The 16,373-nt window shown below is 55.4% G+C and overlaps 1 protein-coding gene across 1 annotated transcript in view; it reads right to left on the reverse strand.

Annotated features, from left to right (window-relative positions):
* Nucleotides 1–278: 278 nt before the first annotated feature.
* LOC142908966 (cadherin-2-like) overlaps nucleotides 279–16,373 on the reverse strand; it is a 115,397-nt gene continuing 99,302 nt past the window's right edge. The window contains exons 10-13 of the mRNA XM_076059650.1: nucleotides 15,106–15,327; nucleotides 14,527–14,666; nucleotides 12,984–13,124; nucleotides 279–1,763 (exon numbers count right to left, since the gene is read on the reverse strand). Of these exons, the coding sequence (XP_075915765.1) occupies nucleotides 1,500–1,763; nucleotides 12,984–13,124; nucleotides 14,527–14,666; nucleotides 15,106–15,327 (767 nt within the window). The 3' untranslated portion in view covers nucleotides 279–1,499. The remainder of the gene's footprint in view (nucleotides 1,764–12,983; nucleotides 13,125–14,526; nucleotides 14,667–15,105; nucleotides 15,328–16,373) is intronic.

Genomic DNA, 16,373 nt, shown 5'->3' on the forward strand with positions numbered 1-16,373 from the left:
GAGAATGAGCGCCCTCCAGACAGTCTCGTCCCTTCACCCGATGAAGGCCACTTGTGTTGTGGCCGAAACGTCGTGAGAATATTATTGTGTTATTTTATTTTATCAATTTATTATTTTATTCTCATTCTACGTGACTTTACCGAAAGCAAAGAAGATGAAACATTTTAAACTCGACGCGACGACCTGACCCCCCCCTTCTTAAACGGGCGCGAAAAAAAAAGCGGCGTTTAGAGTCGAGGTGACGTTCGCGAACATCGTGGTACAAGGGGCGCGCGCTGTGACCGCGATACTGAGAAACGTTTATTTTTTTTATTTTACCGGGTACACATGTATATAACAAAAATAGAGAAGTGATAACTCAACGCGTGGAACACTTACAGCAGCAGCTAAATGCTCACGAAAAATAAACATGCCGTAGAGACGTTGTTTCTAAATGCGGAGCGGGGGAAAACACCGGAGCACATGAGAAAACTCGCACTGCCATGGGGAGACGCGCAAACTCCAAATATACAGGAGCAGCAGCAGGAGGCCGTGTCAGGGTCTGGAGTGAACCCACAACCTCCTGCGTACCAGGAGGTCGTGGGTTCATCTCCTAGCCACCGTGACTAGCAGTCTCTGCCTACCCCGCAAGGGTGAGAGCACGGTGGTACAGCATTACGGTACGGGATTGCTCTGCTGCTTGTGCGGTACATCATGTGGACCGTACGATGTGTTGTTGTTCCGTGACGAGTGTCACGGTGGTGTCATTCCTCACCAGCGCAAGTGATCAATCAAGCTAAGGTTCTTAATTTATAATAATTAAACTACGCCCTTGATAATCAAACGACGCTATTGTCCTCAAGGGCGGATTAAAAACAGAACTGAAACATCAACATCAGCAGCAGGACGTGAGGTGGGTGTGGTGGTAGTGGTGGGTGTGGTGATAGTGGTGGTAGTGGTGGGTGTGGTGGTAGTGGTGGTAGTGGTGATAGTGGTGGTAGTGGTGGTAGTAGTGGTAATAGTGATGGTAGTGGTAGTAGTGGTAGTAGTAGTGGTAGTAGTTGTGATAGTGGTAGTAGTGGTGGTAGTGGTGGGTGTGGTGGTAATAGTGGTAGTAGTGGTGGTAGTGGTAGTAGTGGTTGTAGTGGTGGGTGTGGTGGTAGTGGTGGGTGTGGTGGTAGTGGTGGGTGTGGTGGTAGTGGTAGGTGTGGTGGTAGTGGTGGTAGTGGTGATAGTGATGGTAGTAGTAGTGGTGGTAGTGGTAGTAGTAGTGGTGAGTGTAGTGGTAGTAGTGGTAGTAGTGGTGGTAGTAGTAGTGGTGAGTGTAGTTGTAGTGGTAGTAGTGGTGGTAGTAGTAGTGGTGAGTGTAATAGTAGTGGTAGTGGTGATAGTGGTAGTAGTGGTGATAGTGGTGGTAGTGGTAGTAGTAGTGGTGAGTGTAGTTGTAGTGGTAGTAGTGGTAGTTGCAGTGGTAGTAGTGAGTGTAGTAGTAGTGGTGATAGTGGTAGTAGTGGATGTTCTCAGTCTGAGTCGCCAGCGTACAAGTCCGCCAGCTTGTGGAAGTCCGACAGATTGTGGAAGAAGTTCGGCCCCCACGTGTCCAGGACCCCGTGGCTGTGGTCGGCGTCCCACGGTGAGGAGCCGCTCAGTGAGGAGCTCAGTGAGGAGCTCAGTGAGCTCAGTGAGCTCAGTGAGCCGGCCTCGGAGCCGGAGCCCTCGTACGCGAAGACGGCCAGCGAGTCGTACGGAGGTGACATCTCATCGGCATCGGCCGCACGCAAACTCTGCAGGTGCAGCGGTGGTGGTTCAAGTAAGTGGTGTGTGATGGTGGTGATGGTGGTGATGTTCAAGTGAGTGGTGTGTGATGGTGATGGTGTTCAAGTGAGTGGTGTGTGATGGTGGTGATGGTGGTGATGTTCAAGTGAGTGGTGTGTGATGGTGATGGTGTTCAAGTGAGTGGTGTGTGATGGTGGTGATGGTGGTGATGTTCAAGTGAGTGGTGTGTGATGGTGTTCAAGTGAGTGTTGTGATGGTGGTGATGGTGATGGTTCAAGTGAGTGGTGTGTGATGGTGGTTCAAGTGAATGGTGTGTGATGGTGGTGATGGTGTTCAAGTGAGTGGTGTGTGATGGTGGTGATGGTGGTGATGATGTTCAAGTGAGTGGTGTGTGACGGTGGTGATGGTGTTCAAGTGAGTGGTGTGTGATGGTGGTGATGGTGTTCAAGTGAGTGGTGTGTGATGGTGATGATGTTCAAGTGAGTGTTGTGATGGTGATGTTCCAAGTGAGTGGTGTGATGATGGTGATGGTGTTCAACCCCCTACCTCCTCGCGGTGCCGGACGGGCAACTCTGTCGTGGACAGTGCTGTGGGGGGAGGGCTAATTCCGATTGGTTCATCCCCTCATGGCGTCTGTGACCACCACAGGGGCTAAACGGGGGCTCTGGATGGGTAGAGGGGCTGGTAACCCCTCCACCTTCAAAAAATTACCGCGAAACTACGACTTAAACTTAAATATGTGTAGAGGTGTTAACTACGCGCTGTTGCGTAACCTGCATTTCCACCAGGGCAGTGCAGCATTACCCCTGGGTACAACGGTTGGGGTCAGTCGAGGTAAAACGGATCGTAGCCAGGGTTTAGTACGAACCATTCAGACGGTTCTACGTGGGAATGTATGATTGGTTTTACCTGGCCACGAAGGAGTATAAGACGGGTGACCCAACGGACCTCAGGGAGTTCTCTCCCTGCACGAAGACAGAAGACTAGGCTGAAGCCTAGCTAGGACCCTGGACCAGCCTCCCAGCCCTTCTAAGGGCTAAGGCTCGGCATACCCAGTGGTCAGGACCCACCGGGCCAGCGGTGGGTCAGATAGCCTCCCCTAGGTCCTAGCCGGAGGACTAGGATAGCGGTAGACGTGTGAGTCCCGCCAAGTCCGGAGGTTGTACCTCCTTAGGTATCAAGGAGGTTAGCGGTAGACGTGTGAGTCCCGCCAAGTCCGGAGGCTGTACCTCCTTAGGTATCAAGGAGGTTAGCAGTAGACGTGTGAGTCCCGCCAAGTCCGGAGGCTGTACCTCCCTAGGGTATCGGGTGAGGGGACCGAATATCCCTCTGTGTGTGTTAAGCATTGTATAAGGAAATAATACAATAAACAGAGTGTGCCTCCTTAAGAAGTCTGCTCGTCCTTACAACACTACAACTGGTGTCAGGAGTGGTTGGAAATGGAAACCAGAAGTTCAGCCCACGCGCGGAGCCAGAACGAAGATAACGCTGTCTCACCTGCAAGCACCGCCAGCTCCACTGAAAATGCTGCCGCGTTGACGGCCGCCCAGCCACCGGTTGAGCAGCCGGTCGCTCCCCCTGCCATGGGGGACGGACTCAGGGCAGCACACGGCCGTCTCGCTCAACTCCTACATGCCGCGGCCTCCATTCTCGAGGAGATCAACTTGGAGGTCGCGGGCAGGCCGAGTCAACCGCCGGCAGACGTTCCCGCTATCGGCCGGGGCGGACATTTTGATTTTCCCGCCGGAGAACCACGTGATCCCGCCGGAAGCGGAAGCCAGGGGCATCCTGGGAACGCGGGGGGCCAATGAAAACCCGCAACGTCATCAGCACGCGACGCTGCGAATTCAAGTTCCTCAGCGGACGCCGCGTCATCACTGTACCGACACGGTACAGTAGACTCTATCGGCCGGGAAATCGCCGATCTCCGGCTCGAGACGGTGCAAGCTGAGGGGGAGATGACGTCCGCCCTCCAACAACGCCTGCCCATCTTCCGGGAATTCACATCTGAAGGGGGCGACTGGGCGGTGTTCCAGCGTCGCTTCCTGAGCCACCAAGAGATGGTGGGCTGGTCGGACGCACAGGCGCTCCGAGCGCTACCGGCCACTCTGGACGACGACGCTCTCGCCTCGCTCCTCACCATCCCCAGGCACAAAAGGGCGACTCTTCAATCGGCCCTCCGACGGATGTCCGACGTCTACGGGCCTCCATCCGACGTCCACAGCCGATTTTACGACAGGCGACGCCGCCCTAAAGAGTCTCCGTTGGCATTCCGGACCGCTCTACTGGCGATGGCAAGAGCGGGTTACCCTCGCATGGACGACGAGGCCATCGACGCCATCATTCTCCAGAAGATGCTGGAGCTGGCGCGCGAGCTGCGCATCGTCATCCAAGCGGTGGATGACGACAGTATGTGCTCGCTACGAGCCGCTCGGTGCATCCACGCACATCTGCTGCTCCACACGGAATCGACCATCGCCGCCTCGGCTTCGACGTCGGAGCCTGCCAGCAGGGACGCCGAGTTCTCCCCCGACCGGGCCTTCATGGCGACCAGGTCAACGGGCTGTGCGATCGTCCGACCACGCTGGTCGTCGCAACGACCAGCAGCGGGGACGGCCTTCTCCACGCGGCGACGTGACGTGCTTCAACTGTGGCCGACGAGGCCACATCTTCTCTGACTGCCGTGCGCCTCGACAACGCCACTCCGCATCCCGGGGCCAGAACTACAGGACGTCCACGGCATCGCGGCAAAACCAGGCAAGTCGCGACGCCTCACACGCTCGGCCCGCATTCACACCATACACACCGCAACGCACAATAAAAAGGGCTCGCGATTCGGCATGTGATGGGGGGTATTCTGGTGTTTGTTCGCGGCCACTCGGACCTGGGCAGTGGTCTGAGTTGGCCCATAGGGTAGTCGCGGCGACGGCAGGTTGGTCCGTGGTTGTCGGATCAATCGAGGGTGTGGAATTTCACGTGTTAGTCGATACTGGCGCGTCAGCTATGATCATTTCGGATTTGATTTACAATATACTGCCCGTACGATGCCGCCCCTTGAAACGGGTTTCTATCCCGTGTTTCGCCGCTAATGGCAGTTCGCTGGGCATTATCGGGCAAATTCGGGCGCAAATTTCGATTGGAGACATTAAATTGGCAGGGCCTATTTTGGTCTCTTCTTCCCTTGCCGTGTTTGTTAGGCACTGATTTTCTCGCGAAAATGCCTATTAAGATTCTTGTAGATCAAGGCTGCATCGAACTCCCGTCGGGTCGGCGGATGGCGTTCTTGTCCACACCCTCACATCCGCGCATGGCTAGTGCCTCGGTGCAGGCGTTTGTTGCGAGCACAGTCCGCATTCCGCCAGGGACACAAATGCTCGTGCCCTTGCAACTTAAAAAACCGCTAGCCCCGGAGGCCTCGGCACATGGCATTTTGCTGGGGCCTTCAAACGCAGCTGCTAAGGGGTTAGATTTGGTGGCTGCACAGACCCTCGTAGCAGCCGACAGGGAGCCGTTCTTGCAGGTTTTGAATGTCGGATTGTCCACAAACGTCATTCCGCAAGGAACTGTGCTCGCTCACGCGACCCCGGTGCCATTGGGGACCGGAGTCGTGGGACACGTGCATGACACGCCGCAGGTCCCACCTCCTTCCGAATCGGATGAGAGATGGTTGGACGCGCTTTGCACAGACACGGGTAATCTGTCTCATTCGCAGCGAATTAAATTGCGCGCTCTTCTGCGAGAATGCCCGATGTCTTCAATAAATCTAAATTTGATATTGGCTGTACCAAGCTGCTGCGTCACCACATTGATACTGGTGATGCTGCCCCGATTCGACAAAACCCGTTTCGGCTTAGCCCGGCGGAGAAACAGCATGTTAAATCGGCTGTGGATGACATGCTGGAGGCCGATATAATTTCTCCCTCCACTAGTCCCTGGGGTGCTCCAATAGTGCTGGTCAAAAAGCATGATGGCAGTCTCCGTTTTTGCGTTGATTTTCGGCGCCTAAATAAAATCTCGGTAGCGGACGCCTACCCTCTCCCTCGTATGGACGAGTCATTGGATGCCTTGGCAGGGGCGCACTATTTCTCCACCTTGGACCTTCTGTCGGGGTTTTGGCAACTCCCCCTCGACGAAGCGTCAAAACCTAAGACTGCTTTTCGGACACCACAGGGGCTTTTCGAGTTTAATAGATTGCCCATGGGTCTCGTCTCGGCCCCAGGACGTTCCAGAGGCTCATGGAGCTGGTCCTCGCTGGGCTCCAGTGGGACTCATGTCTCATTTATCTTGACGTCATCGTCTTTAGCCGCACGTTCGGCGAACACATCGAACGGTTGCGTGCTGTCTTCTTGAAAATGCGGGCCGCTAACTTGAAATCCAAGCCGCAGAAGTGTCATCTTCTGCGTGAGTCTGTGCGCTACCTGGGCCACATAGTTAGCCGCTTGGGCATCTCTACCGACCCTGAAAAAAACAAATGTGTTCGACATTGGCCGACCCCTACATCTGCGGGCAATGTTCATAGTTTTATTGGTTTTGCGTCGTACTACCGCCGGTTTGTTGCTGGCTTCGCGACAATTGCCAAGCCGCTCCACGCCCTTACGTCAAAAGGGGTGGCGTTTCATTGGGGGGACGCAGAACAGGCCGCGTTCGACTCCTTGCGGAACGCGCTCGTGGCGGCACCGTCCCTTGCATACCCCGATTTTTCCGTGCCATTCGTGTTGGACACCGACACTAGCAATACGGGGATTGGGGGTGTTCTGTCCCAAAAAGTTGATGGCATTGAAAGGGTTGTTGCCTATGGTAGCAGAGTCTTGTCTCTTGCTGAACAAAGATACTGTGTGACCAGACGTGAGCTGCTGGCCATTGTTTTTTTTATTCAACAATACAGGCCGTACCTGTATGGTCAGCATTTTACCATGCGATTTGATCATTCGGCTTTACAGTACGCTCTGCGGGTTGACCAACCGTCCGGGCTGCTTTCTCGGTGGCTCGATGTCCTTCAGGAGTACGATTTCAATGTCACTTACCGTAGGGGTGCACAACACACAAATGCCGATGCGTTGTCTCGCCTCCCGCTGGCTCAAAAATGTGCATGTTTTTTGGGCTCGGGCCGTTGTAAGCCGCCACTGCCTGCGCAGGTCACGCCTCTCACAACGGTGTCAGCCACGCTTCCCGCCGCCTCAGCGCCGATATCGGATCATGCAGATCCAATGGCCAGTCACGATTTGCTGGGGCTAACTTTGGCCGAATGGAGTCGGCACCAGAGCGATGACATGTCGTTACTGAGGTTGCGTCGCCACGCGAATAATGCGGCTCCAAGACAGGGCAAATTTAATTCATTCGTCATGAAGCACGGCTTGTTGATGCATTGGGATGCTGACTCGTGTCAACATAAAATCGTCGTGCCGTCCGCCTTGCGATGCAAAGCCGTATGGGCGGCGCATGAGCGTTTATTGCATCTGGGTGTTCATAAGACCATTGGGTTGTTGCGGTTGCAACTTTTCTGGCCGAGCATGCTGCGCGACATCACTGACATTTTGCTGGGATGCACCCATTGCGCGCAACGTAAACCGCCGGCTAAACCGGCATGTCCACCCCTGCAACCCATTTCGGTCTCTCGTACAAATGAGTTGGTGGCTCTCGATATTTTGGGCCCTTTTCCTACTACGCCACGGGGTAATAAGTACCTTCTGGTTGGGGTAGAGTATTTTACGCGTTGGCCTATGGCCTGGGCCCTCCCCAACCAGTCGGCGGCGGCCGTTGTGGACGCCTTTGTTCAGGGCTACGTTCTGGACAAGGGCGCATCAGAACGGTTGCTGACCGATCAGGGAAGAAATTTTTCGGGAGCCTTGCTGAATGATGTGTGCCGCCTGTTGGACACTAAGAAAGTGCGCACTTCGCCCTACCATCCCCAGACCGACGGCATGGTGGAGCGCCTTCATAGAACTCTCACCGCTATGTTATGCCATCAGGTCGATGAATCCCACCTCGATTGGGACTTGCAGGTTCCGGGGGTCCTCGCCGCATACCGTATGGCACCTCACGCGGCGACGGGATTTTCCCCGTTCTTTCTAATGTATGGCAGGGATGCCTTTCCTCCCGCCGACGTTCGGCTGGAAATCGAACAGCCACCGCAAAAGTCAAAGCTCGTTGACCACTTGCGATTCAGCCTCCGTAAGTTGGCCGAGGCACGGGAGGCCGCCATTGAAAATTCTGCTTCCCGCCAATGGGCGAATTTGCGACTGCGTGACCCTCGGACGTACACGCATCCGTGGGCACCGGGAGACAGGGCATGGCTCCACTGCCCCCAGGTGCCGGTGTCCACGTCGGCCAAACTCCTCAGACCATGGCGAGGCCCGGTTGAGGTAGTGGAAGTCCTGCGTCCCCAATGTGTTAAAATTCGCTGGGGACGGCGTCGCTGGTGCGTTCACCCCTCTCGGTTGAAACCCTTCGTCACGCCACGCGTCCCTCCACAACACACACGACACGGGGGCCGAGTGTGCGACGCGTTCGACGAGGCAGATGTTGCCCCATTGGTGCCTAATCCACAGCGCAGGCGTGTCATTCCTCCTGCATATGACGCGGGAGTGACGGCTCCAGGCAGGCCACGTTCAACCTCAATGGACCGTGGAGCAGCAGGTGTCCGTGTGGAGATGCCTAAAGGCCCACCGGATGCTCTTGCTCATCCTCCTCCTTCCCTTGTGCCGCCGACAAAGCCTGCCATCCCCTACGATGGTCCCGCGAAACACACGCGCGCGAAATCTCGCCGGTTGTTATCATGTTCTTTGGCATGTCTAGTGCCTTGTACATACGTTATGTTGTTAAGGGGGGTATTTATAGGGGTTTTATTGTTCTTGTTCTTGTTGTTCGTGAGGCACACTCACAATTCTTCTACCATTGGTAATTTCGGAGTTTCCCATTGTTGCAGCCAGGACGGCTGGAGCTTCCGAAGGAGGGGGTGATGTAGAGGTGTTAACTACGCGCTGTTGCGTAACCTGCATTGCCACCAGGGCAGTGCAGCATTACCCCTGGGTACAACGGTTGGGGTCAGTCAAGGTGAAACGGATCGTAGCCAGGGTTTAGTACGAACCAATCAGACGGTTCCACGTGGGAATGTATGATTGGTTCTACCTGGCCACGAAGGAGTATAAGACGGGTGACCCAACGGACCTCGGGGAGTTCTTTCCCTGCACGAAGACTGGGCTGAAGCCTAGCTAGGACCCTGGACCAGCCTCCCAGCCCTTCTAAGGGCTAAGGCTCGGCATACCCAGTGGTCAGGACCCACCGGGCCAGCGGTGGGTCAGATAGCCTCCCCTAGGTCCTAGCCGGAGGACTAGGATAGCGGTAGACGTGTGAGTCCCGCCAAGTCCGGAGGTTGTACCTCCTTAGGTATCAAGGAGGTTAGCGGTAGATGTGTGAGTCCCGCCAAGTCCGGAGGCTGTACCTCCTTAGGTATCAAGGAGGTTAGCGGTAGACGTGTGAGTCCCGCCAAGTCCGGAGGCTGTACCTCCCTAGGGTATCGGGTGAGGGGACCGAATATCCCTCTGTATGTGTTAAGCATTGTATAAGGAAATAATACAATAAACAGAGTGTGCTCCTAAAGAAGTCTGCTCATCCTTACAACACTACATATGTAACAAATAAGCTTGTGCCGGAGGCCCCGGGGGGACAGGCGTCTATGACGTTTCCTGGCCAAACCCCAATTGGCGGAGCCAGGAGATTGAATCTCAACCCTCGGGGCTCCTCCAGAAACAACGAAAAGCCACTACGGATGGCCACGTGGAATATTTGAATGCTCACTGCGGAGGAGAGGCTACCACTCCTCTGTCGGGAGCTGGACCGGTACCGCCTGGATCTCTGTGGCATTTAGGAGGTCCGGTGTACCGGTTCTGGCTCCTGCCACCATGAGGGGTGGACAGTTCTCTACTCGGGGCAGGAGACTGCCAAACAGGGTGTGGCTCTTATTTTGAACAAAAAAATGAAGGGGGCGTGGGAGCGTGGCGGTGAGGTGTGGGAAGCTGTAAACCCCAGGCTACTTTGGGCTCGCCTTCCCATCAATCGGAGGCGAGGATTGGTGGTCGTGGTTACTTATGCCCCCACCGAAGACGAACATCCGTGGAGGGATGCAGGCAAAGCCGATGAGTCAGATGCCTTCTATGGCCTCCTGTCACAGGTGCTGGCCAAAGTGGCCCCTCGGGATAGAGTCATCTTGTTGGGTGACTTCAATGCCTGAGTTGGTCATGATGGTGTCACCTGGCCTGGAGTGATTGGAGGGCATGGGCCGGATCAGCTTAATAACAACGGTAGGAGGCTGCTAGATTTTTGTGCAGCCCATGGACTTGTAATTACCAACATGCTGTTCCAGCATCGGCGCATCCACACAACATCATGGATGCATGCCGGGTCCAAGCAAGAACATCTGCTGGACTACATAGTGCCGGACCAGCGGATGCGAGCCCATGTCCTTGACACCAGGACCTACCGTGGAGCTGATCTGCCCTCTGACCATCGACTTGTCATCTGTAAGATGCGCCGCCCATTCTTCCGCTCCGGTGGTGGGTGTACATCCAGGACCCCATTCCAACCAAAAGTGGCCTGGTCTCGGTTATCTGATGAAAGTTGCAAGTGAGAATTTCATCATTGCCTGCGGCTGGGGTTGGCATCGTCCCGCACTCCTCCTGATGTCGAGGGTAAATAGGCGAGGTTTAGAACTGTGACTCATGTGGCTGCAATGTCTGCTTTGGGTACGTGGTCAGGACCTCCCCAGAGACCCTGGCTGACAGAGGAGGTGTTCAGGATGGTTGAGAAAAAACGACAGGCCCACTGTCATCGGCTACAGAATCCCACGTCAGAGAATGAGGCTTACGCAACCTTCACTCGGAGGTTCGGAGAGCCGTGAGGCGCTGCAAGGATGAGTGGTGGTCGCGGGTTGCTGAGGAGATGGAGTCTGCCTCAGTGGCCCGCGATCACAAATCTCTATTTAACTCCATCAAAAAAGTAACCTGCAGTGCCAAACCTATTACCATCATTACGGGAAAAAACGGTGATCCAATCTCTGACCCCCAGGAACAGGTTTGCAGATTTGCTGAGCATTTCTGTGAGGTCCTGGGGGAGGGAAAATCCCTCAGCCAGGAAAACATCGTGGCACAAAGTGAGGATGACCCTGCTGAGGCTGCGGTGCCTCAAATATTGGAAGTCACCCCCTGTGAGTGGCTGGCTGAAGTGCCATCTGTTCAGGAAGTACTGAGGGCGATCCGGAGTCTGAGACCAGGAAAGGCAACGGGCAAAGATGATCTCTCAAGCGAAATGCTGAGGGAAGGTGGAGTTTGTGCACAGACTGCCCTATATGACATCAAAACAACAGTCTGGACCACTGGATGGGTTCCGCAGGATTGGAAGGATGCCCTGGTGGTCCCCCTCTTTAAGAAGGGGGACCGCACAGACTGTAACAACTACAGGGGCATCTCACTCCTCAGTGTGCTGGGAAAGGTCCTGGCAAGGATTATTCAACATCGCCTTGCCAGGTACGCTGAGGAGAGGCTTGCGGAGCCCCAATGCGGTTTCAGGAAAGGGCGGTCCTGCACAGATGCCATATTCTCTGTCCGTCTGCTACAGCAGAGGTGTAGGGAATTCCAGCAAGACCTACATCTCTGCTTTATTGACCTGGTCAAGGCCTATGATACCATCAATAGGCCTGGGCTCTGGGTTGTTCTTCGTGCTTTTGGAGTACCTGACCCTCTGCTCACAATCATTAAAGACGTTCATGATGGTGAGCGGGCCCGGGTAAAACTACGTGGCCGGGAGTCCGAGCCTTTCCCTGTACACCTTGGGGTGCGACAGGGATGTCCTCTGGCTCCCACATTATTTAACATCTATTTCGACCACGTAGTTCGTGAAGCCTTCAATAGCTGTACTGGGGGAATCTCCATATGGTACAGATATAATGGGAGGCTGATCGATGCCCGGGTGCGGTCAAGGGATGGCTCCCTATTGCTCAACCACGTTATGTATGCTGATGATTTGGTAATAGCTGCTCATTCAGAGGAGGAGTTGGAGACGCTGCTGCTGAGACTAGAGCGTGCCACTAAGAGATGGGGCCTTACCATCAGCCCCACCAAAACTAAGCACCTGCCTGGGTATTTTGTACCATCAGACACTCCACCCCCACAACTCCCAATCGGTGACGGGGCAGTTGTGGAGAGAGTGGAGAGTTTCCCATACCTGGGAAGTGTGCTTATGACCGGCTCCAGTTTAACAGCAGAGGTCTCACTCCGAATCAGTCGAGCAGCTATCTATTCATCGGTTGCGTAACGCTGTGTGGACGCTACCTGGTCTGTCGCTCCGCACTAAGCTTCAGGTCTTCTCGGCCACGGTCATTCCCTCCCTTCTCTATGCTTGCGAAACGTGGACCCCCCTAATGGGACATCTTCGCCGGTTAGAAACATTTAGGCTGGCCTGCCTACGATCCATCCTGGGTTTAACCAGACTGGATTGTGTGAGGAGCTCACAAATCCTTGAAAGATCTGGGCAAGGTCCCATCGGTGAGCTCCTCCGGCGGGCAAGGCTGCGATGGCTGGGTCATGTAGCCCGCATGCCCAGCCACCGCATGCCGAAACAGCTTTTGTTCGGCCGGATCGAGGGGGCTAAACGGGCGCGGCACAGGCTAGAGAAGAGATGGAGTGATGTGGTACAGAAGGACGTGGAGCTGAGTGGACTTGCCGATGACTGGTACCAGCGGTGTCAAGATCGGCCTCTGTGGAGGAGGCTCGTGAAGGACGCTACTGGGCAGTTGGAGGTAGTCGCCCTCCAACAACAACGGAGGGCAGAGGAGCGACGCTCACAACAACGAGCGGAGCGCCGGGTGGCTAAAGCACAGCAGGTTGGCACAGTAGGAGGCACAGGTGGTGCATCAGCCAGTCATCTCAGTCAGTCGACCCGTGGCACCTGGGTCTGCCCCGTGACCTCCTGCCAGCGGGCGTTCGACACTCCACGTGGCCTCAAGGTGCTCATGTTCTGGCACAAGCGTCGTGGTGACGTCACCGCCACTTAGTGGCGAATGGCGGTTGTTGTTGTGTGATGGTGGTGGTGGTGGTTCAAGTGAGTGTTGTGTGATGGTGATGGTGGTGATGATGTTCAAGTGAGTGGTGTGTGATGATGTTCAAGTGAGCGGTGTGTGATGGTGGTGATGTTGTTCAAGTGAGTGTTGTTGTGATGGTGGCGGTGGCACCGACCTTGCCGATGAAGGCTGCCATGTCTCTGGACAGCACGGTCTCTTCCAGGCGGAGTGATCCGGGACAATCGCCGCACGGCGGTGACGGCGGTGACGGCGGTGACGGCGGTGGTTCAAAGCGCAGCAACGTCGCATCGTAGTCCTGCAGTGCAGACACCGCAGCCTCACCACAGTCTCACCACAGCCTCACCACAGTCTCACCACGGCCTCACCACAGCCTCACCGCAGTCTCACCACAGTCTCACCACAGCCTCACCACAGTCTCACCACGGCCTCACCACAGCCTCACCGCAGTCTCACCACAGTCTCACCACAGCCTCACCACAGTCTCACCGCAGCCTCACCACAGCCTCACCACAGCCTCATCACAGTCTCAGCGCACGCCATCTCATTACACCGCATCGTCCGTGTCACTGTGGGTGGTGTCACTGTGTCACAGTTGTGCGGCAATATCTTTTCATCGGTTGCGTAACGCTGTGTGGAAGCTACCTGGTCTGTCGCTCCGCACTAAGCCTCAGGTCTTCTCGGCCACGGTCATTCCCTTCCTTCTCTACGCTTGCGAAACGTGGACCCCCCTAATGGAACATCTTCGCCGGTTAGAAACATTTAGGCTAGCCTGCCTACGATCCATCCTGGGTTTAACCAGGCTGGTTTGTGTGAGGAGCTCAAAAATCCTTGAAATGCGATGGCTGGGTCATGTAGCCCGCATGCCCAGCCACCGCATGCCGAAACAGCTTTTGTTCGGCCGGATCGAGGGGGTTAAACGGGTGCGGCACGGGCTAGAGAAGGGATGGAGTGATGTGGTACAGGAGGACGTGGAGATGAGTGGACTTGCCGATGACTGGTACCAGCGGTGTCAAGATTGGCCTCTGTGGAGGCTTGTGAAGGACGCTGCTACTGGGCAGTTGGAGGCATTCGCCCTCCAACAACAACGGAGGGCGGAGGAGCGACACTCACAACAATGAGCGGAGCGCTGGGTGGCTAAAGCATAGCAAGTTGGCACAGTCAGTCGACCCGTGGCACCTGGGTCTGCCCCGTGACATCCTGCCCGCTGGCGTTCGACACTTCACGCGGCCTCAGGATGCACATAGCCTGGCACAAGCGTCGTGGTGATGTCACCGCCACTTAGTGGTGAATGGCGGTTGTTGTTGTTGGTGTCACTGTGGGTGGTGTCACTGTGGGTGATGTCACTGTGGGTGGTGTCACTGTGGGTGGTGTCACTGTGGGTGATGTCACTGTGGGTGGTGTCACTGTGGGTGATGTCACTGTGGGTGGTGTCACCGTGGGTGGTGTCACCGTGGGTGGTGTCACCGTGGGCGGTATCACTGTGGGTGATGTCACTGTGGGTGGTGTCACTGTGGGTGGTGTCACTGTGGGTGGTGTCACTGTGGGTGATGTCACTGTGGGTGGTGTCACCGTGGGTGGTGTCACCGTGGGTGGTATCACTGTGGGTGGTGTCACTGTGGGTGGTGTCACTGTGGGTGGTGTCACTGTGGGTGGTGTCACAGTGGGTGATGTCACTGTGGGTGATGTCACCACCTCACCCGATCCTCCTCCCCCCCACCCTGCTCCGTGTAGTCGGTGGCCGCATTTACGAGCGGCTCCGCGAGGCTCCACCTGCCCACTTTGTCTCCATGGCGACGCCGTTTCAACGCCAACGCCAAGAGAAGGGAGCCTAGAACGCCTGTGCGGGGGTCACGGGGTCACGAGGTCGGAGCGGGGGTCGTGGGTCAGGATGAGGTGTGGGGGCAGGGCGGGGTCACGGGGTCGGAGCGGGGTCGTGGGTCAAGATGAGGTGCCGGGGTCACGGGGTCGGAGCGGGGGTCGTGGGTCAGGATGAGGTGCGGGAGGAGGGCGGATGAGGAGAGGGAGGAGGGGGAGGGAGGAGAAGGAGGAGTGAGTGAGTGAGGAGTGAGTGAGTGAAGGAGAAGGAGGAGTGAGTGAGTGAGTGAGGAGTGAGTGAGGGAGGAGGAGGAGGAGGAGAAGGAGGAGTGAGTGAGTGAGGAGTGAGTGAGTGAAGGAGAAGGAGGAGTGAGTGAGTGAGTGAGGAGTGAGTGAGGGAGGAGGAGGAGGAGGAGGAGGAGAAGGAGTGAGTGAGTAGTAGGAGTGAGTGAGGAGCTGACCCAGTAAGATCACCAACACGACGATGGCCGAGACGGCGCTGGCGGCTCCGCTGGCGGCGCTGGCGTGGAGGCAGCGGCCGCGGCGGTCGCACGCGGCGCAGAGCGCCACCTGCAGCTGCCGCACGGCGCTCAGCGGCGGCATGCCCGAGTCCCCGACGAGCAGCGCCACCCAGTGGAGCCCCTCCGCCAGCGACGACTTGGCCAGCAGCTGCGAGCTGTTGCCTGCGCCGCCGCCGCCGCCGGGGGGACGCAGCACGTGGACAGACGCGGGGCCGTCGGAGGTGCCGGGGGGAGGGGCGAGGAAGTAAACAACAACAACATTATTCTTGGTTCTATTCGGTAAAGTCACCACGTAGGTAAAAAATAAAACAACAAAAATCACAACGTTTTGGCCACAACACAAGTGGCCTTCATCAGGTGAAGGGACCGCACTCCAACGCTGTCCTCATGACAGCACGGTCCCTTCACCTGATGAAGGCCACTTGTGTTGTTCTTTTAATTTTACCTACGTGACTTTACCGAATAGAACCAAAGAGCATGGATCTTTGCAGTCACAAAAGCTTCAAATCTAGAAACAATATTCTTGGTTCTTTCGGTAAAGTCACCACGTAGAAAGGGAAACAATAAAATAATTTAAAAATAAAACGATGAAATTCTCACGACGTTTCGACTGCAGCACAAGCAATCATCGTCAGGTGTGGAAACCACAGCAAGAAAAACCACAGCAAGAAAATTTCGAATGTTCTCGCTGTGTTTTTCACACCTGACGATGATTGCTTGTGTTGCAGTCGAAACGTCGTGATAATTTTATTGTTTTATATTTTTATTATTTTATTGTTTCCCTTCTACGTGGTGGTGACTTTACCGAGAGAAGCAAGAATATGAATCCCTGCAGTCAGGAAAGATTTAAATCAAAACAACAACAATGGCAAGCGTCACCTCCACCTCCATTTTTTTCGACCTCCATGGTAAATCTGATGGCTGGGTGTATGGAATTGATGTGGTCGCGGAATTGGTCTAGAGCAGGCTGGCCATGTGGCCAGATGACAAAGGTGTCATCCACGTACCTCTTCCATAAGGTCGGGCGTAGAGTGGCAGTCTAGATGGCGTCAGTTTCAAATTTTTCCATGAATACGTTGGCTACAACCGGAGATAGGGGGGACCACATCAATTCCATACACCCAGCCATCAGATTTATCATGGAGGTCGAAAAAGATGGCAAACCACTCTTTTTGGATGTCTTAATTAAAAGGAGACATGATGGTTCA

Source organism: Petromyzon marinus, unplaced genomic scaffold (assembly GCF_048934315.1).
Source record: "Petromyzon marinus isolate PM22_M1 ecotype Great Lakes invasive population unplaced genomic scaffold, UKy_Petmar_22M1.pri1.0 PM_G_Scaffold_11, whole genome shotgun sequence".
In the NCBI taxonomy this organism is placed as follows: domain Eukaryota; kingdom Metazoa; phylum Chordata; class Hyperoartia; order Petromyzontiformes; family Petromyzontidae; genus Petromyzon; species Petromyzon marinus.